Source organism: Ochlerotatus camptorhynchus, unplaced genomic scaffold (genome assembly GCF_037179485.1).
Source record: "Ochlerotatus camptorhynchus isolate MF236.1 unplaced genomic scaffold, CSIRO-AGI_Acam_v1.1 ptg000006l, whole genome shotgun sequence".
NCBI lineage: Eukaryota > Metazoa > Arthropoda > Insecta > Diptera > Culicidae > Ochlerotatus > Ochlerotatus camptorhynchus.
Window position 1 is genome coordinate 2980169 of NW_027040498.1, and position 21335 is coordinate 3001503.

The 21335-nt window shown below is 44.0% G+C and overlaps 1 protein-coding gene across 2 annotated transcripts; it reads left to right on the forward strand.

Annotated features, from left to right (window-relative positions):
• Nucleotides 1-19746, forward strand: LOC135717410 (uncharacterized). 2 transcript variants are annotated; one of them, XM_065239492.1, is made up of 6 exons: nt 1-837; nt 16299-17985; nt 18045-18418; nt 18477-18642; nt 18712-18983; nt 19049-19746. In XM_065239492.1, the coding sequence occupies exons 1-6, from the start codon at nt 270-272 to the stop codon at nt 19222-19224; spliced, it is 3243 nt and encodes a 1080-aa protein (XP_065095564.1). In that variant the 5' UTR covers nt 1-269; the 3' UTR covers nt 19225-19746. The 2 variants fall into 2 exon arrangements, with proteins under 2 accessions (XP_065095564.1, XP_065095572.1); XM_065239500.1 differs by having other exon boundaries at nt 18715-18983.
• The last annotated feature ends 1589 nt before the right edge of the window (nt 19747-21335 follow it).

Consider the following 21335-nt stretch of genomic DNA (forward strand, 5'->3'; position numbering starts at 1 on the left):
AGTCTCCGAAAAGTCCGCTTGTGGTGGGTGCAAAATTTTGCAATGTTTTTGCAGTTTGGTGCGAATTTCTCTTGAATTTGGTGAATTTTCGGTGTATTTGAAGAAATTTTCGCAGTGCAACGTAAATCCGAATCGGCGAACGAGAGAATCCCCGTGCCATGGTGGTGTGATTTTAGGAAGAACCCTAGCTAGCTGGAAAATCAACAAGCCGCTTTTTACTATCGCGGCGTCTCTTGAATGGCATAAACAAAAAAGCGCATCTTGAAGCAATGGATCAATATCCGTACAGCATTCCGCCCGGATATCCGTACGCGGGAAATGCCCCTGAAAAGAATGTTAACATATCGGACGGTACAACCGTTCCGGGTCAAAATCCGTACTACATGAATAGCGACACCGCCGAAACAGCATCTTTCGGTTTCGATGCTGCTGCCCATCCGCAACAACAACAACAACAACAAATCTTTCAACCAAATACAGTTCCGATTCCAGCGGGGCAGACTAATGGGCAAATGCCAGCAGAAACCCCCGTAGGTTTCAGTCCGTTCGATAATCAGGCGACATTCACTAGCCAGTTGCCACCAGCACCGGTTTTACCAATAGGAGCGACAATTTCTCCGCCCAGTGGAATGGAGGGAATGTACGATCAGCAAAGTTACGATCCGCCAGGGAAAGTCAGTCAATCCGGCATGGCGCCTCCATCGTTGGACTTGATACAAGAAGTTTCGACGGTCGCTCCTGTGGAACAATCTTTGGGAAATGCGGTCTCCAATGAATCATCAACGACTCCGGAAGTCATACAAGATAATGCTGGATCGATCCCGAATGTAGTTGAGGGTGAGTATGTCATACACTTTTATAGTACAAACTGATCACAAATTTGTCAAATTCTGTAGAGATTAACATTAGATTTCGTAACGCACGCAGGTTTAGGTACTTGCTCGGCATCGTTTACCATCGGGGAATGGAAAATATTCTTCATATACATGCATATATCTTATGCATTTTACAGGAATTCTCCGAAGAGCGCGGGTGGGTGGTGCCGTCCTCGAACCCCTGATATAGGGTGCTATAGCTTTCGACATAGGATTTTTGTAGGACTTTTTCCATATCTCCTATCGACATCTAATGCTGGTTTCTATATGACATTAAAGCTTCATACTAGATCCTATTATCCATGCCAGAGATGAAGCAACTTTCCTGGTTTACCTTTGTTACGCTACCGAATAACTAGGGATTGAAAATCGGTTTAAACGTTACTTTTCGTCTGCGACAAATGGCAACCCACACAAACCATTTCACCTGTGTAAAACATTGTAAAACAGTTTCTGTGCACTGGAACTGTCTTAAATAATTGCTATTACATTAGCAAAAATCACCATCTCACATCGACATGAATCCGATCAACGTTGTTCATTTGTCAACTTGTCACTCCTAACACAGTTTACCCATTTTTGGGTAGGTTCAGTTTTGACCGATCTGGGTGGATTCTACCCAAATTTGGGTAGTTTTGAAATAGCGTGTAGTCAGCACTCGTGTTTTTTTTTCAGTTACCGTGGGGAAGTGATTTGTTATTATTCCTCCCAGTACCTACGTTTCAAATTGGGTTCTTTAAGGGTATTGAGGTAAATGCATATTCGTAATCTGCATTAAAAATGGAACCCAAACCCAAAATTACATCAATTTTGGCACACTGGAACTATTTTAAATAAGTACGATTACATTTGCAAAAAGTAGAAGGGTCTGTGCCTAGGGGAACGAACGGAAGCTTGACGTAGGACCGCTAGTAATTGATCAATCTATTATCTCAACTCATTCCGTTTTTTAATTGTAGGCGTACCAAATTTGTAGTATTTTTTTTTCAAAGAGAAAGTTGTTTGAGAGAATCAATCAAAATCACTTGCACCCCTGCTTTCAAGTTTGGTTACAAGATTACAACTTTGGAGAGCATTTTGTGTTTGTTTTTTGGGGGCTTGTGGTCTGAATATGGACAAACAAGCACAGATAAATTCTATTCCAACTCTCTACTGATGTAAGCTTGATGGCCCTGAAAAGGGCCGTTTTATTTAAGAGGACATCCATGGCCACTTACGCTTGGCGTGTTTAGTTGATGATGGTCCCACCTCTTACCCCTACAAAGGTTTGAGCTGGACGATTTATCTTTAAGATAATTAATTATTAGTGTAGGTGACACAAGCACGGACCTCATTTTCCAGGAACACCTTCAGCACACCTCGTAGATCAGACCGGAGATACGTTTGACACCACCACGGCGAGCCAGACGACCGATGGCGGTTATTTCGAAGAACTTTGCGATGACGCTTGGCGCCTCCTTTACCAGATTTTTTCCTCCTTTGCCACGACCAGTGAATTGTTGCTTGTTGAGTGGACTAGCCACCACCACGCCGTCCGAAGCGAAAATGAGCTAATGCTTAGTTTAGTTTAGTTAGTTTAAATGATCTTTATTTTAGTTTAACTTGGACGATTACCATATAAATTTTTACTAAGTGATTTAATTGCTTTCTTCATCTTTAGGTATGGGCAAAATTCAAAATTTGTTTTACAGAATTAGTCCTAGACTTAGTACACGGTCGACCACCTTGGTGGGATTGGTTTGTTTTGTTTTTAGAATTTGAAGAGAAACTACTTAATACTACTATTTACAGCTTAAAACTAACCTACTCTACTATATACACTTAACCTACTATGTACAAATTGCTTATTAAAGCATGTTCAGAAAGATTGCATTTTTGAATAAATTTAGTTGTCATATCATCAATTTTGGAATCTACTTTGGGAATTTCTGCCTCTTGATGGAGGTCTGCTATTCTTGTGTCGAATGGACGATCTAGGATCATCCTCAACACTCTATTCTGTGCAACCTGGATTTTGTTCCTGTGGGTCTGAGCGCACGATTCCCACACCGGGGCGGCATAGAAGATCGCGGGGGCTATGATCTGTTTGTAAACAGCCAGTTTGTTTTGCCTTGAGAGGCGGGATCTGCGGCAAATGAGCGGATACAAACACCTAACCAAGGCGGAGCACTTAACTAGGGTTTTCTCTATGTGCGAGCGGAACAGGAGCTTCTCATCGAACAACATCCCGAGATAAGTAACATCAGTGGACCACTCGACCCTTGTACCATCCATTATTACGGTACAGGAGGGAGACGGTTTAAGTTTTAATGATTGTCTGTGAAGGAACATGATCGCTTGGGTTTTCGAGGCGTTGATTTTGATTTTCCACGTGGTGGCATAATCAGTAAAGGGGTCAAGGCATCGTTGGAGCTTGTTCGTAATTTCACGAGGCATCCTATCCTTGACGGCTATCGCGGTGTCATCTGCAAACAGAAAGAACACGCAACCGTCTCCTAGAGGAGGGATGTCCGACGTGTAGATGCTGTAAAGCAGTGGTCCCAGCAGACTCCCTTGCGGAACACCTGCTGGGATCGGAAATTGTCCCGAAAGGGAACTATTCAACGACACCCTGAACGACCTTTGCTGGAGATAGTTACGGGTGATTTTCACAAGGTATGGTGGAAAGTTGGAGTTACAAAGCTTGTATATAAGTCCGTCGTGCCAGACATTGTCAAACGCCTTTTCGACGTCTAACAAGGCCATGGCTGTGGACTTGGATACAGCTTTGTTACTCCGGATGTTATTCATCACCCGCACTAGCTGATGATTGGTGGAATGCCCCTTACGGAACCCGAACTGTTCCGGAAGAAGAATGTCATGTTCCTCCACAAACTTGTTTAGTCGGCTGAGGATCAATTTTTCGAACAGCTTGCTCAGCGCTGAGAGCAGGCTAATCGGTCTGTAGCTTGACGGTAGTGAAGGGTCTTTCCCAGGTTTGCGGATCGGGATGATTTTTGCCACCTTCCAGATGCTTGGAAAGTAGTGCAGCTCCAAGCATCTGTTGAGGATGGCAGCCAGCAGCGAGTGCACCCTCGGGCTGAGATTTTTCAACGCTAGGTTGAATATTCCGTCAAACCCGGGAGCCTTCATGTTCTTACTGTATTTCAGCGCTGAGCAAATTTGTTCCTCTGTAATCCGTTCTTCTGGAGGGACGGCACAAGGGGAGGCATCTAACGTAAGGACGCACTGCGCAACCTGGTTCTCGAGTGGACTTGGGATTTTAGAGCCAAGCAAATGCGACTGGGCAATGTGCTCCCCAATCGCATTGGCCTTCTCTTCGTTGGTGATAAGCCGTTCGTCATTGACTCTAAGTGGTGGAATGGGCTTGGGGTGAGACTTCAGCACCTTGGCAACCTTCCAGAATGGTCTGGAACGGTCGTCCAGGTTCTGAACGAGCCGCCCGAAACTCTCGTTCCGGATTGAGACCATTCTGGAAGCGATCTGCCGATTCAGATCGACCATTTCGTATTTACGCTGCAGATCCCCAGTCCGCTGAAACTGGCGTCTACGAACATTTCTGAGCCGAATCAAGAGTTTGGTGTGGGAATCAATTGCTTGAAACTTACCCCTCACAGGAACTCGTCGAACGCACTCTTCGTCAGCCACGGATATGGCTTGATGGAGACCCTCCAGGGCCCGGTCGATGTCATCCACTGTGTCGAGCGGTGGGTTGTCGTCGATGTGGCGGTCGACCACGCGTCGAAACTGGACCCAGTTGACTCGATGGTAGTCCTTCCGCTGGCACGGTGCAGGGGCCACGTTGTAGCCCAGCTCGGTCAGCACCGGTTGGTGGTCCGAACTCAGGTCGTTGACGGCAACCGGCTTGGCTAATCTGGTGTTTGCCAAGAACAGGTCCAGCGTCGATGGGTTGCCCGTCGGTGATGTGAAGGTTGGTAAGTCCGGAAACCAGACGGAATAGAGACCATGCTGGGAATGGTCGAATAGCAGGCGGCCGTTCTGGTTCTGCTGGTAGTTCCGCCAGGCCTCGTGCCGGGCGTTCAGGTCCCCTCCGATTACAAAGCGGGCATTGGTGTGGGTTATGATGGCAAGGTCGTTCTTGAACTGCTGTGCTGTACCATTGCTAACGGTACATTGCCGGGGGCAGTAGACAACGATGAACCGGACGTTTCCGGTCGATGTTTCCACCTCAACGCCGACGGCCTCGATGATGGAAGTGTGGTAGTGGGGTAGGGTGCAGTACTTGATGCCTTTCTTGATGATGACCGCGACACCGCCCCCCCTGGAGCTGGTGCGATCAAGCCGGACAATGCTGTGGTCGGGCAGCCAGAAGCTGTCACCGGTCTTGAGGTGGGTCTCGGTGAGAAGGCCCACGTCGATGTCGTGCTTGCGGAGGAAGTCTGCAAGCTCAATGTTTTCGCCCCTACGGAGCGAGCGTTCCAGTTGGCGATCTTTATGGGTTCACGGTCCATAATTAGCGACGAAGGAGATGATAGCTTGGAGCTGTTGTGTTCTTGTTGCGCAGGTGCGCTTGATGATGATGGCCTGGGCCAACAGTGTGACGATCTCATCCGTTGACAGCGGAGAATCGTCTGTAGCTTCACCGGTTGTACCGGCCAATCCCGGAGCAGGGGGATCCGTCGATGGCCCGGAGGCTTGACCGGGTACTGCAGCGGCAGCCAACTGTTGGTTGAGCGGGAGCGGCGGCAACACTGGAATTGGCCGTGATTGGACCGGTGATAACGGAGGAAAGTTCTGCGCGTTGTTTTCTGGAACCTTCTTGCGACCGGGCTGGCTGTTGGACGAGGCCTTCTTCCGGATCTCGGCGTATTCGGCCCGCTTCGGACAGGCCTTACTCGTGGCCTTGTGGGCGGCACCGCAGTTGGCGCATGTGGGAGTGGCTTCCTCGATGCTGTCGCAGTTGTCGATCTTGTGGTTTTTGCCGCATTTGATGCAGCGGCTGGCCATGCGGCAGTTCCTGGTGCCGTGCCCGAACAATAGGCAGTTCGAGCACTGAGTGACGCCACGGTGGGTTGGCTTATACCGCTCCCACTTCACTACGATGTGGAACAGTGTGCGTGTCGTATGGAGATCCTTCACGGTTGTGGAGTTCTTCTGCAGATGGACCAAGTAGAGCTGGTCACGATACTTGATGGCCTTGCTGCGGGTCATCTTGTGGATTTCGACCGGCTTGAGGCCGTTCGCCTTAATCTCGTCCATTAAGGTGGTGGTGTCCATGTCGTGGAGCCCGCGCAGCACCACTTTCAGCGGCTTGGTGGCCTCGATGTCGTGGGAGAAGTACTCCAGCTTCATACTGTCGGCCGGGACCATCAGTTTGTAGCCTTCCGTGCACCGTTGAATGGTGCAGCGAAGGCCCTGCTTAATGTAGAAATCCAGCTGCTCCCATAGCCCGGGAGGGAAGCCCTTCACATAGAAGGGTGGCAACTTAACTTTTTTCGGCACCGTCTCAGGGTCCGACTGCGGCTGCGCTCCGTTCTGCAGGGCGGAGAACGGATTGTTGCTCAGCAGCTTTTTTGCTGCTGATACGGTGGCGCTGCTGTCTTCAGGTCTGGGTCGTTTAGTTCCGGGAGGCCCCGGCTGCGGGTCCGCAACGCCTGTCGGGATGGGCAATGGGGTTTTCTTCTGCTTCTTCTGGGCTGGCTCGGTGGTCGCGCCGTCTCCTGGGAGAGTCTGTTTTCCCGGTAAACCGGCACTCGCGTTACCGCGCGATTTCTTACCCATGGCTGGGTCAGCGAGAGCGTCACTACACAACGCGGAGCTAATTCGACTTGCGAACGAACGAACGAAACTAGAGAGAATTCAAATCGACTGAACTGCTCAACAGTCTGGCAGCGAATGATGATGAGCTAATGCCATACAGCAGCGCTCTTTTATATCTTTTCAGGTTAAAGCAGAATGATGTGCAACCAAGTGGTATAAAAGCTACAAAGACTCCTCCCATTATGACTAGTTTGCTATCAAGTAGCGACACTGGCTCTTTTCCTTTTGCGTACACGGCGAATGAAAACGCCCCAAATTTGAGTTTAGTTCACTCATAATCGCCAAAAGTGCAGGAACTCAGCGATGAGTAAATTTGTCTAATGGTTTCCTGTGGAAAACCTAAAAAATCTGCCAGAAAATGAGGAAATTGACGAAAATTTGCTTCAGTCTCGGAGTAGTACCAATAGGCTGAGTGAATCCAATCTTTACTTTTCTCAAATTCGGGAATTTTTACCTGGAAAATCCTGGAAAAACCTGGGAGAACATGAGGCAAATTTACTAATCGCTGAGTTCCTGCACTTTATTTCTTATTTCTGAGATAACTAAACTCAAATTTGGGTCGATCTCATTCGCCGTGATATCACTCTAAAAGATATCGGCGCCGGTTGTTAGCGTAATTACCTCTCACTCCAGCAGGCCTGGGTCCAATCTCAGTCGGCGCCACCGGCATGTTCTAAAGTGGACCCTACACGATTGATGTTATTGACAATAATCATACTGTCAATACATTCTATATTGACAATATGTCTATATTCACATCATCAATATTATTGTCAATAATTCCCCTTCGCATCAATATATTGAACCGTGTGGGGTTCGCTTAAGGCATAACATCTCGGATCACGCCTTTATTCGGGAAGTAAAGTCGTTTGTCCCCGGTTGAGTTGATGGGACGATTGGTAGGGTCCAGGTGTGGGAGCTGCCTCCCTGGCATCGGTAGCATTGGAGCTCAGTACGGAAAACAAATCTCGCGTCACTTTTCAATAGGTCCTATCTACATTGATCGATTCTCTTCATCGACACTCTCTTTCGTAAATAACTCGGCTTCACAAATGTTTCCTGCCGTCTTCGTCGAATTAGATGCTAGATTGTTGCTTCTTCCATCGAAAATATCCGGCCGTGGCGATTCAAAGTTGATCAAGGTTGATCAAAATAATTTGTACCCCTGCTTCCAGTTTGATTACATGAGCATTTTGGGTGGTCGTTGGTTCTGAATATGGACAAACAGGCAGATGAATTCTATTCCTACTCCTTACTGTAATAAGCTTGGTGGCCCTGAAAAGAGCCGTTTTGTTGCCAAAGTTGGTGATGATTTAACCTTCGAAAACCAAACAGAGTGCGTGTCTGTCACTTTAACACGCAGATGACATCCATGGCTGCTTACGCTTGGCGTGTTTAGTGTAGGTGACATGCACACCTCGTAAATCAGACCCGAGATTCGTCAGACACCGCCACGGCGAGCCAGACGACCGATGGCGGTTATCTCGAAGAACTTTGCGTTTGGTTCTGAATATGGCGATGAGTGTGCAAAATATTACGCAATTCCATCCTCCCTATTCGCACGTGCCCGAGGATCGGAGGCGAATGCCACTTCGACTTGGTTTGTCTACTTACTACTCTCTGACGACTGTGCTGGGGAAGCAGCATATGCATGTAGGTAATTGGTGGATTTGTTAGTTAATTCGACGCTTTTGGGCAATGCTGAACATTTACCAGTTTTTCAATAGTTTCTTGTTGAAAATAAACATTCGGAAGCATTGTTAGCGACGCGTAGCCATATTTCTGATCGATTGGTGATAACATTATTGAAATTTGACCAGGAGCAGCTGAGTTATTAACGTTCAAAAGCTTTCTTAATTTGTTACATGTTCAATTTTCGGTTTTCACAAGGTGTACCCCCATATAGAAATCAAAGACGTAGTCCTACGTCAAAATCACCTAATTAGCGCCCCTCGGTGTCACTTTGTGTGGGAGCCGGCTGTCAGTTTGTCAGTTTAGTGTCAAACAGTGAAGTTATTTTCAAAGTGTTTTTATGTTACTTCATACGCGAAGTTAGCGATTTTCAGAGTTGGTTGGAAATGCTAACTGAAGCTTTAGTGTGATAATTTATTAGCTAGAGAATGAGTATGAAAATTGAATAGAAGTTGAAAATGAGCGAAGGGCCATTAATGCGACAGGTTTTAAAGATAGACGCACATTTTTGCCTAACCCGTACGATGTACGCGGAGACTTGAAGTATGTCTCCAAGTCTACAGGCAAAAATGTGCGTCCCTCTTTTGCTCATAAACTGACTGTGGCTGTGGAATAGTGTTGGAAGTTCGAACGCAAGTGGAGTGCCGTAACAGTACTTGAGGAAAAACTTCCTCCAAGTATGACAGCCAACCAGAGTGGACGAGGAAAGAGTCAGATAAGCCTGACTTCCTCCAACCCAGCTGAAGAATCAAAAAGGGTTTCTCTCATGCAATTTCCGAAGATAAACATTACCTCTCGGAGAACAAAAAACGTACACAGAATTCTTAGACCATCAATAAAACTATTTATTTAATAAGAATTCAGTACTGCATAAAGGTTACATTGATATGTTATGATTCCCCTACTAATTATCTGATAACAAGTTGATCTATCGATAACTAATAGACAGATTACGCTAGGCTCATTCAGCTTCGGAAACACTTAATATTTATTTATTTATTTATTTATTTATTTATTCGTCAATCAATCAAATCGTAGACTACATATTAACATTAGGACTTATGTTCTATGACTTCGCAGGGTTCTGAAATATATTTTTAATTCTGTTGAGGGCATATTTAGGTCAATCATTTCACAATGATGATTATAAACAGTCATCATCTGATTTACCGGTCCAAATTTAGCGTAATTGGTCCGATGGCGATCTACTGCGAACAACTGTCGACTGCGTAATTGTCGGGAAGGTGCATACAAATTTAACCTTGACAATATATCAGCTGAGTCAATGCGTTGCGAAATGATATTGTTTAATAAAGAAATCTTTGCGTAATCCTGCTTCATATGACGGGAGAGGAAAAGCCGTCCAACCTAACTTACGTAATGCATATAATAAAAATTGCTTTTGGATTGACTCTATTCGCTCTTCATGCTTTTTAATATAGGGTGACCAAACAACGCTACAATATTCTAAAATTGACCTCACATAAGCAACGTAAAGTGATTTAATTGTATGAGGATCTTTAAAGTGGAAACCGAAACGTTTTATAAAATTAAGCATATTGCCTGCTCTATGTATTATTGTGTTATAATGGTCCACAAATGTCAATTTAGAATCTAGAATAACACCTAAATCTCTTACATTTTCACATTTTTGAACATTTTCATTACCTAATGTAATACAAAGATTTTTTTTTTTTTAGTTTTCTACTGTACGTTATAAGATTACATTTTTTGATATTTAGTTGCAATAAACTTTTACTACACCATCTGTAAAAAACATGTAGGGGAAATGACGGCTTCGGCATGACAGACTATTTTCGGCAACCCAAATTGAAACACTATTTTCACTGGATTTTCTAACGAAAACACTTCGCTGAATGCATGCAAACGATTCTTTATGCTTTCAGCTTCAATTTGACTATATTTTTGCCACTGAGAAAAAGCAATCTAGCAAGGTTTTCTTGAAATGCAACACACGCACTACAAATTGTAGCTGATTTCGAGTTGCCGATAAAAGAACAGCAGATTTACATGCAGTTCAAATGGAACGGTTGCCGAAGAAAAACTGGTTGCCGACAATACTCGCTCTCACTAGAGAAGATTGGAGCTTTGTAAAAGCGTTTCAAAACAGTTTTTGACAATTCTTTCGACTGAAATTGTTAGAGCAGCTGGCAGCAAAAGATTGTAAACAAACCAATACTGCATATGTGTGCGTTCCATAGAGAAAAAGGCTATAGAAAGAAGGTCGCTGCTTAGGTTGCCGAGAATACGTAAATTCCCCTATTTCATTCTGAAACACATTCATATCGTTATCGCTTCCTGTTTCTAAAAATAGCTTCATGTCATCAGCGTATTTAAGCACCCTGATATTTTTTAAAATAAGAGAGACGTCATTAATGTGCCCTGGGGAACCCCTGACGTGACATGAATTGGCTTAGATGTTTTCTCATTGAATCTTACAATTTGCTGGCGATCAACTAAATACGATTTAATCCAGGTGATGAGCTCCATCCCATTTTTTCAAATTTAAAAATCAGCATTGGGATATCAATTCTGTCAAACGCTTTGCTGAAGTCTGTATATAGAGCTTCTACTTGATTACCTCTGTAAAATGTTTTTATTTATAATTGATTCGAAGAGTTTTGGAATGCCCGAAATGATAGCAATCCCACGATAATTTCGAATATCGGATTTTTTACCTGATTTATATATGGGTATTAAGTAAGACATGAACCGTATTGGGTCATGCAAGCTGTAGTTCGCAGCACGAGGTCCAAGATGCAGGAAACTCCTCGACCGAAGAACTCGTTCGGGTGCGTGGATTTCGAATTCAGCCAAGATTCCTGGAGAGTCGATATCACCAATAAGTACTTTCGCTGTGAACACGGCCTGACTAATCGTCCGCCTATGTTCTAGTGTTTCAAGACTCAGGAGTTGACAACGCCGTACGAAGGGTTCACAGGGTCATTGCAAGGAAGGTGACGAAAGGCATACCGAACAAATTTCCTTTGAACAGATTCAATCCTCGCTATCCAAACTGTTCGATACGGGCACCATACTACCGAGCTGAATTCCAAGATCGATCGCACTAGAGAGCAGTATAGAGCTTTTAGACAGGCAGGATCGCGAAACTCGTCAGCGATCTTGAAAATGAACCCGAGTTGCCTGTTAGCTTTCTCAACGATGCCCGAGTAATGAAGCTTGAATGTTAAGGCGCACTCCAGCGTGATTCCTAGGTCACGAACATTGTCCACACGTTGCAGAAGTTGGTGATTTATCGTATAGTTGAATGCCACTGGTTTCAGCTTGCGATGAAATGAGATAATATTACATTTTTGTACATTCAACGTGAGATAGTTTCTTGAGCACCACGCTTCGAAAGTATCGATTAGGTGCTGAAGCCGCACCGCATCCGCGTAGAAGCAACCAGTTGGGAGGATCAGTCCGGCCTCATTCGCAAAAATCGAGAATAGCAATGGTCCCAAGTTGCTACCTTGCTACCTTGGACTGTTTGTAAAATAGTCCGATTGCTCTGATCCGATTCTAACACAAAGTTCCTGATTGGTCAGATAGGACTTGAACCAACGAGTTAAACCCGAGGATACACCGAGTTTTTCAAGTTTAGCTAGCAGTATGGACTGGTCAACCCGGTCGAATGCAGCCTTAAGATCTGTATATACAACGTCCACCTGCGCTCCAGCTTCCATACTCCGAAGACATAAAGAAATGAACGATGTGATCCCTCGGTAATTCTCTACGTTTCTCTTGTCTCCTTTCTTGTAGATCGGGAACATGAATGACGATTTCCAACGCGTAGGAAACTCCCCCTGCTGTAATGAAATATTGAACAGCTTCGAAAGCGGTGTTGTAAGCTCTGAACAGCATCGCTTCAGGATGCTTGAGGGGATCCCGTCAGGGCCAGCAGCATTAGAAAAGTTCAGCTTCTTGATGGCGGATTCGACGAGGTCTACTGTAACCGAGGTAATCGAAAAATTGAAAGCAGCACTGGGAGTGTCCCTCACCGCTTCAGCAACTTGGGACAACGAAGCCGTAGTGTCATTGAAAATGCTTTTGAAATGTTCTGCCAGAAGATTACATTTCTCAAGGGAATTGATGGCGATTCTATAACCCAGGTGAATTTCGACTGGTAGCCCATCCTCGTTTCGTTTGGTATTCACGAATGACCAGAACTGCTTTGTATTAAGCCGTAAATTAGCCTACACACGCCTTGTGTAGCTCTTGTAAAGAATGCGGTTATATGTGCGATATTCGTTGCTCGCTGTTGAAAATAATCGTTTGGGTTACGAGTACGACAGTATTTACAGAGGGCCTTCGATCTCAGACGCTTCAAATTCCGTAGTCGAGCATTGGACCATGCGGGTTTGGGAGAGGGTCTCCTCAATGGGACAGAATCAGTTATTGCCCGGCCAACGACCTCAGCGAAGTAGTTGACGGCTTCATCAATAGATGAACACGTGTCAAGGAACTGGGCAAGCGAGTGACTCAGCGCGTCGAAATCTGCTCTACGAAAGTCGAGCTCATGTACATCAACAGGGGGGTTATCGTAGCGAACAGGAACAGATAGGTTGATGGAAACTTCCAACGCAGGATGATTGGTGTCGATGCCAATCAAAGGCTCTGGGGCTTCTAGGATAGAACATTCCAGTCCTGCAGATTCGTTCGCCAGAACGAGATTAAGCAGCCGAGAGTTGCTATTCAGTATCGAGTTGATTTGCGTTAAGCCATGCAGGTTGAAACCATCAAGAAGAGCACAGCAGGATGCGGGCATGTTCGAGCGAAGAACATCAATGCTAGGAAGATCGTTTGCAGGAACGTTCCATGAGAGCCCAGACTGATTGTAGTCACCAAATACCAGAGCTAGGTCGCTTTGTTCTAGTCGAGAGAACACGGTACCAATCGAACTGATGTGGTTCGCAATGCTGCTCGAATTAGGTTTCCGGTCTGGAGGTAGATACATAGCGCCAATACTTATTGATCTACGAGGCGTCGTTATTTTGACCCACAGCTGCTCTAGAGTAGCGCAAACTGGAGCAGGATCGGTGCAGGAGCTTAGGCGTTTGGATACCGCAATCAAGACGCCTCCCCCACGTGATTTGGTACTATTCTGGTGGTTGCGGTCGTTTCGAAATACCGTGAATAGACTGCCAAATAATTTAGATGAATTAATGCGGTCATCGAGCCAGGTTTCCGTAAGAACTATGACATTGTTCGCAGGCCACGAACGTTCTGGTAATACATCAACAGGCGATCGAACGAAGTCGGTTGGAGGTCTGCAGAATGATCGATCAGCCGAAACGAGCATGGAAGCGTTAAATCCAAGGTGCGGGCATTTAGCCTAGAAGAGGAGGTTGAATAAGCCAACTTTGCAAAAATACAGCTAATATGTGTTTATTTATTCCCTGAGAGTTTCAACAATATCCGACTTAAAATTAATTATTGGTGATCATTTTTGACTGTTGCCGTCGAGTACAGTCTTTATATTGTTGTCCCTCAGAATTTTAAGGGATATTTCAGGAGAATTCCCAGGCATTTCTAGGTAAGATTCCAGGACAATTTTGAGATGAAAGCCATGTCAACTCTAAAGTTGACATCACACTGTTTGACAAAACGTCAAATATTTGGCAAATATTGACAAATATATTGGTCCAAGGTGTAATGGTCAAATATATTTGACCAAATATTGCAATGGCAAATATTTGGTTTGTATTTAGTCATTCCTCTTATTTGGTAGGCGACACCGGTGGTGTAGTGGTAAGCGTGATTACCTCTCACCCCAACAGGCCTGGGTTCAATCCCAGTTGGCGCCGCCGGGATTTTCTAAGGCATAACATCTCTGATCACGGGAAGTAAAGCCGTTGGTCCCCGGTTCATCAGTTGATGGGTCGATAGGTAGGGTCCAGGTGTGGGAGCTGCCTCCTTGGCGTCGGTAGCATTGGTGCTCAGCACGGAAAACAAATCAAGGAAAAAAACTTATTTGGAAATTTGTCAAATAGTTAGATGGCCTATTTTATTTTTGCCAAACATGTTTGCTGAAAACAACCAAGTAGTTAATTTGATACTCTTGAAATTCTTGAGTAGCAAACAACATCAAGTAATCGTCGCTTGCTGTGATCATATTTGGCCACTGGAATAGACGATTTATGTGATGGGACACGTCAATTCAAATGCATCTTTGATTGAAAAGCGTACGATGTCTTTCGCAGATCCTTTGGACTACATATGGACTATTTTTACTCTCTGACAAGTTCCTTCAGAACCGATTCTGGATCAAGTCGAATAGAGGAAACAAATTATGCGATGCGGCATATTATTTCACACGAATTCAATTTGATAAATCAAACTGTATCATTCAAATTCCCTCTCGGATGCCCAACCGGTTCCCGTGAAATCCGTTTCGGAACAATAAACTGAAGTAGAGGATTTATTTGATGCAAATAAAACGACCACAGAGGAGTTCATAGGACTTCTCGGATAGTTGCTTTGACTTTACTGGGATATCCGTTGGGCTTTTCAAGGGAGTCCATAGGACCTGAAGCTTCCCATGTTTATTGAACGATGATTAAAAAAATTCGTCGCTTGACGTTTTGATGCATTAATTGAACCAGTGGCATTAGCTCAAAAATCACGACTGGCGCCACTGCAGTTTCTGAGATTTCACGAACACTAGTTGTTGGGGGATAAACATTTCGCTCGACAGCTACTTGATTTCAACCAAAGCTTTCTGTAACTGAATTTTTATATTAACGAAATGTTCACCAATTTGAATTTCACAGCTGATACTAAACACTTGTTTACCACCAATCAAGCATCAACCAATCAACAATCATGCAAAAAAAACGCACGTGCGATGATCGATGACGTCTTTTTCTGCTGAAGAGCTGTTGGCACAACCCGAGCCAGGTTACAAAAAACAAACGTTCACACTGACGTTTGACAGTCTACAAGCAGACCCAATCTTGATACCCAATCCAGGTATCGTAGACAATTTTCAAAACTTTCTGGCATCCCTGCTTGAAGCACTTCTTCTATAGAGTTCTCCAGATGTACAAAAATGTGCGTGAGACCGCGCGCTACCTTTAAAGTAGTTGTGATATTGCGATACCTTTTTGGTTCTTCTTCTTTTTCATTTTTATACATGTTGGATTTTAGTGTGAGATTGCGCTTGGAGATCTCTATGCCAACGCCAACCCATGCATGTATTTGTATATTTTGTTGCAAGCACAACGATATTCTATGCCCTGGGAAGTCGAAAAATGTCCAACCCGAAAGATTTCTTTATCCGGATCGGGAATCGAACCCGCCGCCTACAGTTTGGCAAAACCGTGCATTTACTAACTATCTGAGGCTCCAATAAATACATTCCATGTTCCATTTCTTGTCCATTGCATGACACTAAAATCATAGAGGTCAAGGTCCCGAAAAAACGAGCTCAACTTTTTGGCTCAGCTCTGGTACTATCTTCGGTCCCAAGCTAATCGATTCACCCCTCGAAACATAGGATAATCCACTAACCCCTCATTTTATCTGTCAAACTTTCATAGCGAATCAAAACAAACATAGTGTAGTACTGGAATTTATACTAGAATGGGGCACGTTAATCGATTTGCTTGGGACCAATAGGCTAGTCAAGTAGTGTGCCAATTTAAAATCGTTAGTTTCGTATTGATTGTTGCTAAAATTCTTTACCGTTAAATCAGTTCTCTGTCTTTCTCTGTTGCTTTCTATAACAATTTGTAAATTTCGTAGACAGTAGGTGATTAGCCTAAGGTCGTGGTGGAGTGCAGTATCCTATAAAATAATATGATGTGAGATCAGACAAATCAGGAGTATTATACGGTTGTTACAGAACATATATTTAAAGTTGTCCAAAAGTAGACTAAGGAAGCCAGTTGAAGTTGGCATTCATATTAATAATAAACTTAATTACAGAAACCAGCACAGTGTCAACTCAATCCGTTGAAACGCCGACTTCGGAGGCACCAGTATCGATCAATCCTAGCGATAGCCAGGAAATTGCAGAAAGTAACCAAGTTGATCCAGCTACTGAGAACCTTTCCAATGCTTCTGAAGAACCTTCAGCAGCGGCAACAGCCAATGCTGACACAAGCGAATCACCACCCACTGAAGATAACCTTCCTTTAGCCAGCGATGAATCAACCGTTGTTCCAGAACAACCAGAAGATGCATCCCACGATGCGTACCTTCCCGCAAAGTCCCGCAGCCCAACCCCTTTATGCAAATTTCGTGAATCAACGCAGAACATTTGCTCTACATCCACCAAAAAGAAGCGACGGCGGATAGTAACGTTGAACGATGACGACGACAGCGACGATGAAGACGTTAGCAATCGTTTGGAGTTGTTGCGTTCGCCAGAACCGCCCGCGGAAGGAAACGATGCAGATGGTACAAGTTCGGGGGCAGTTCCCGAGCTATCGACTACCGGAGACAAACGGAACAACGGTGATGGCACTGAAAGAGAAGATGACGATAGACCGGATTCAGCTGCGTCTGGGGCTGCGTCCATTTTCCAGAACGTGGTCATGATTCCGGCTGGAGATTCCGATCACCATAAGAGAAAGAAGATTCGAGTGTTGGACAGTGACGACGATGAGGACGAGCAACGGGTCGTGGACACTGTGGATGATATCGGATTGACCGGGGAAGGAGCAGACGAGCTGAATCCAGGAGGACTGCTGGTGGACGAGAATGCTGAAGATGCAGACTTCGGAACGGTCGATGGTATTGAACTGGAGAATGTAGAGCAGATCGTTGCAATGGATGCACCGATTATCGATCCCAGTGAAATGACAAATGAGGACGATGAGGATGGTGGGTCGGACAAAGGGGAGAAGGAGAAGGAAGCAAGTGATCGGGAACAGGATGGTAGTGGGGCTGAAGAGGAGCAAGAAGAGGATGAACTGGGAGAAGAGGAAGAAGTTGTTGAGGAAGGAGTGGAAATGATAACAGCGGAAGATGATGAAGGAGAAGCTATTGGTATAGCGACGGATGATGAGCAAGTTCTAGGGGATGATGAACAGCAGGAGGCAGATTCTGGAGGGGAACAAGAAGATGATAATCGAGGGAGTGATGAGGAAGAACAGCAGGCTTCAGATGAAGAACGATCGGAAGAAAGTGAGAACGAACAGCAAGATGAAAGTGAGTCTGAGAAGGAAGATGACAGACAAGAAGAGGAAGAAACTCAGAATGACCAAAGCGATACGCGATCAACATCTTCTCCTGTAGAGCAGGAAAAAGATAGAAGAGAGTCCACTTCGAAGCGGCGTAAGAAGAGTGAAAACGACAAAAATTCTGACAGTGAAGATGATGTGGTATGCCAGAACGATCTGGAACTGAATACGATTTCATTGCTGACGGACGAGGAAGATGACAATCCAACTCCGTTGCCGCCGCCGAAGAAGGAGCTACCCGTGGTAAGGATAGTCAACATCAAGAAGGAAGTGCTGGACGATCGCACAGTCAAAAGGGAATCCAACGCACGGATGGATGCAGCCACGTCCTACCAGCAGCAGCACTATCTGAAAAAGCAACATCAACTGGCACAAAAGAAGCGGGAAAAAGAAAAGAAGAGGAAGGAACGCACCTTTGATAATAACGAGTAAGTTGATTTGTGGTGAAATCTGTTTGAACTTTTTCTAACCCAAATTTGTTTTATAGTCCTTTCGGTGCGTGGAGCAGTTCGTCCAGCGAAGACGAGTTCATTCCGAACGACATCTACTTCGGCACTCCGGATCGGGTATTCACCGCAAGCACAAAAACACGCTGCCAGCGGCAGAAGATGATCAACGATCGATACACGAAGCACGGCAAGTCGGGAAGACCCAACAAACGGAAGTACGGAGACGACTCGGATGTCGAGGAACGGCGAAAGCGAAAGCAGAAACTCGATGAGATATCCCGTCTCAATCTGCCCACCTATCAGCAGCAACAGTTGCAGAATTTAGTCAAGAAGAAAAAGAAGAGAAAGAACGACCGATTCTACGACAAATCGCAGGACATTCCCAATGATATCTACTTTGGAAATGTCAACGGTATGCTTATGATGGGTTTTAGGCTTTGAATGGACGGCTAAGTAAATTTCTATTACAGTTCCACTTCACATTCTGTACGGCTTTGGTGACAGTTCTTCTGATGACGAGAAACGGGACAGACGTGGAGGAAATATCTGGAAATCACCACCGCCCACCAGTAGCAGGAGCGGAAAATACCACTCGAACAGCAAGAGCTTCAAAAGCTCGTCATCTTCCAGTCACAGGTATTAATTGTGCTGCATGAATTTAAGCATTTTTTTTTCCCATTTAAATGTTACAACCATTTCTCTCAGCAGGTCGTCCGTCAGTCCCAGTAGTGACCGTTCGGTGCAAGCCATGAAGGAATACCTGAAGATTGCTGGCTTCAAGAGCGTCAAATTCCACAAACTATGGGAAGGATGCAAGTCCAATCAGGAACGAGCGAATGCCATTCTTCGGTTAATGCAGGAAAAGGGTCTGGAAGGGGAACCGACCATTGCCAAGTGTCGTGAACTGCGCAAGCAGTTGCAAATGGAACGCGAGGCCCAAGTGCTGGACACAAGCTTGATTATCGACTCTGGTGAAGGTACAATCACAAATATGCTCATAGATATTAATATTTTTTAATTGCATTTCCTATTCTAATCGTAGGTCGAATCACACGACGAAGTGCAAGGAATCCGCAAAATCATCAATTGTCACCTGGAGATCCAAATGCACCATCCACATCGGGCCTATCGCAACCTCCGACTGTTACACCGGAAAGTCTGGAAACCTTAAATCGAATCCGGAATGTAATCGATCCCGATTCCGACGGAGAGGAGTAATCCCTTTTTGTACAGATAGATGATCCCGTCGAAGGTGGCCATATACACTATCTTGTTATTCATATTTAGACAGTACAGTACCGTTTCAATTATAGCGATTGAAAGCCCACACTATTTCAATTTTATTTCAGAACCTTTATTGTCTACAATCACAGCTTATATTTTCCGTTTTCTCAAAGAAAACGCAATTATAAAAAAAAAATCATTTGTCTAAATAAATTGTGGATCTACATCATACAGCAAATCATAATGGAAAGCTTCCCTTATGATAAACAGAAAATGTCATGCAAGTATAAAACACGATAGTCCTTAGAATATGTTAAGTATATAAAATAGCTTCTTATTATAAAGCGGAAAATGTGAATGCTTAGATTGCATCGTGAAATCAAAAGTCACTCTCATTAGAATAGAAGAAAAAATAACGCAAATCAGAGAATAACAAATTTAAACAAAATAACTGTACATTAGTTTGAGGGTTCGACCGACTGTGAAATCTTCAATAAAGTTTGGCTTTTTAAGATACCTGTAGTCTTTTTTTTTGCCATCTTCTTAAAAGAAGTGCCCTATACAGTGTTGCGAAAATCTCAAAAACTCAAACCGTTCACCGATGAGATTAAGGAATGCCTTTTTTGCGTTGGGTGCGTGAAAATGTATGAAAATCTCATGTGTGAGTTTTGTTTACAGATTCACACGAGATGTTATCCTCGCAGGGTTTCAGGAAGGCTCATTGAATCAAATTTGAGAATTATTTTCCGAGCATTGCTTTGGGGGCTGTTCATAAACCACGTAAAACCTACATTAAGCTGGCTCACAAAAATAAAAGTTCTAATTTTCCACGGTCAACCTCTAGATTTGTGCCTTTAAGTGAGAAAACCATTCTCTGGAAGTTTTGGCTCATTTGATTGTAGGATGGCCGCACAACCGTTCGAGAAAGGAAGCAGTCATTTCCGGACGAGTCCGGCAGATGAGCTGTTCATCTTTAGCCAAAAAATTTCATCGCATCACGCCACTGCAACATCAAGGTCATCGAGTTCACCAACCGGCGAGCCAGCCGGTGCTTTGTTGTAAACACTCGAGGGCAACAATAGAACGATCATCACCATCATCCTCACTTCAGTAGATCATCGTCATCAGCCACACTCCGTGCGCTTGTGTGGAGAGTTAAGCGCCCATTACACATGTCAATATATTGACAAATATCGTATTGTCAATTTTCCTTACAATATTATCAATATATAAATATTGAAAACGTTAATGACAATACGCTAAAGCGTTCGTTACACAGGTCAATATATTGACAATAAATTGACATTCTGACAATATTATTGAAAAGGTAATATTGATGACGATGGATTGATAACGAGTATTGTTGAAAACTGAGTTTCATTTCACTTTGTCAATATTTTTCCCCTACCCAAGAAGGAGGGAGAACGTACGTCATTTAGACCGACTGACTCACAAAGCACATTCACGCATGCCGTGTTGCCATTTTGTTTAAATCTTCGTGTGTGATATAAAATTGGTTTCAACCTAAATTAAAAAGTATCCTTTTACAGTCGCCAATCACTACCCAGGCTTCATCTATATGGATGTTCATTTGCTACAAAATCTCAAGCATAATCATGTATTTTTTTTTACTTTAAAATAAAATAAATACTTTCTGCGTTTCACATGCCTACACGTAACGCAAATTAATTAATTTAAACATGTTTTTCCTTTATGAATGTTTAACAAAACATCAGCATAATATTTGGGAAACTGCATACCAGAACGTGGGTTTTCCAACACGAGTGGTAATTCCGCCCACTCGACAATCGATTGGATTCAATTCCATTAATTTGTAAAAACACATGTGTCTACATGTGTTATCATATTGTCCTGTGTATTTTCTGTGTTCTGTCAAAAAGTTATAACATTTGATATTGGCTAGCCGCCATCACCAATATCAATTTGGTATTTGAATGCAAGTTCGCGGAATTTTAGCTCAAGTGGAATAACCCACGTTCACGGTATATCCTATATTAATTAATAAACTATATGCGTGCCCATTAATACAGTTTTTATAGCATATTACCTTACCTACATTAACTTTCTTACTCGTCTTTTGGTTA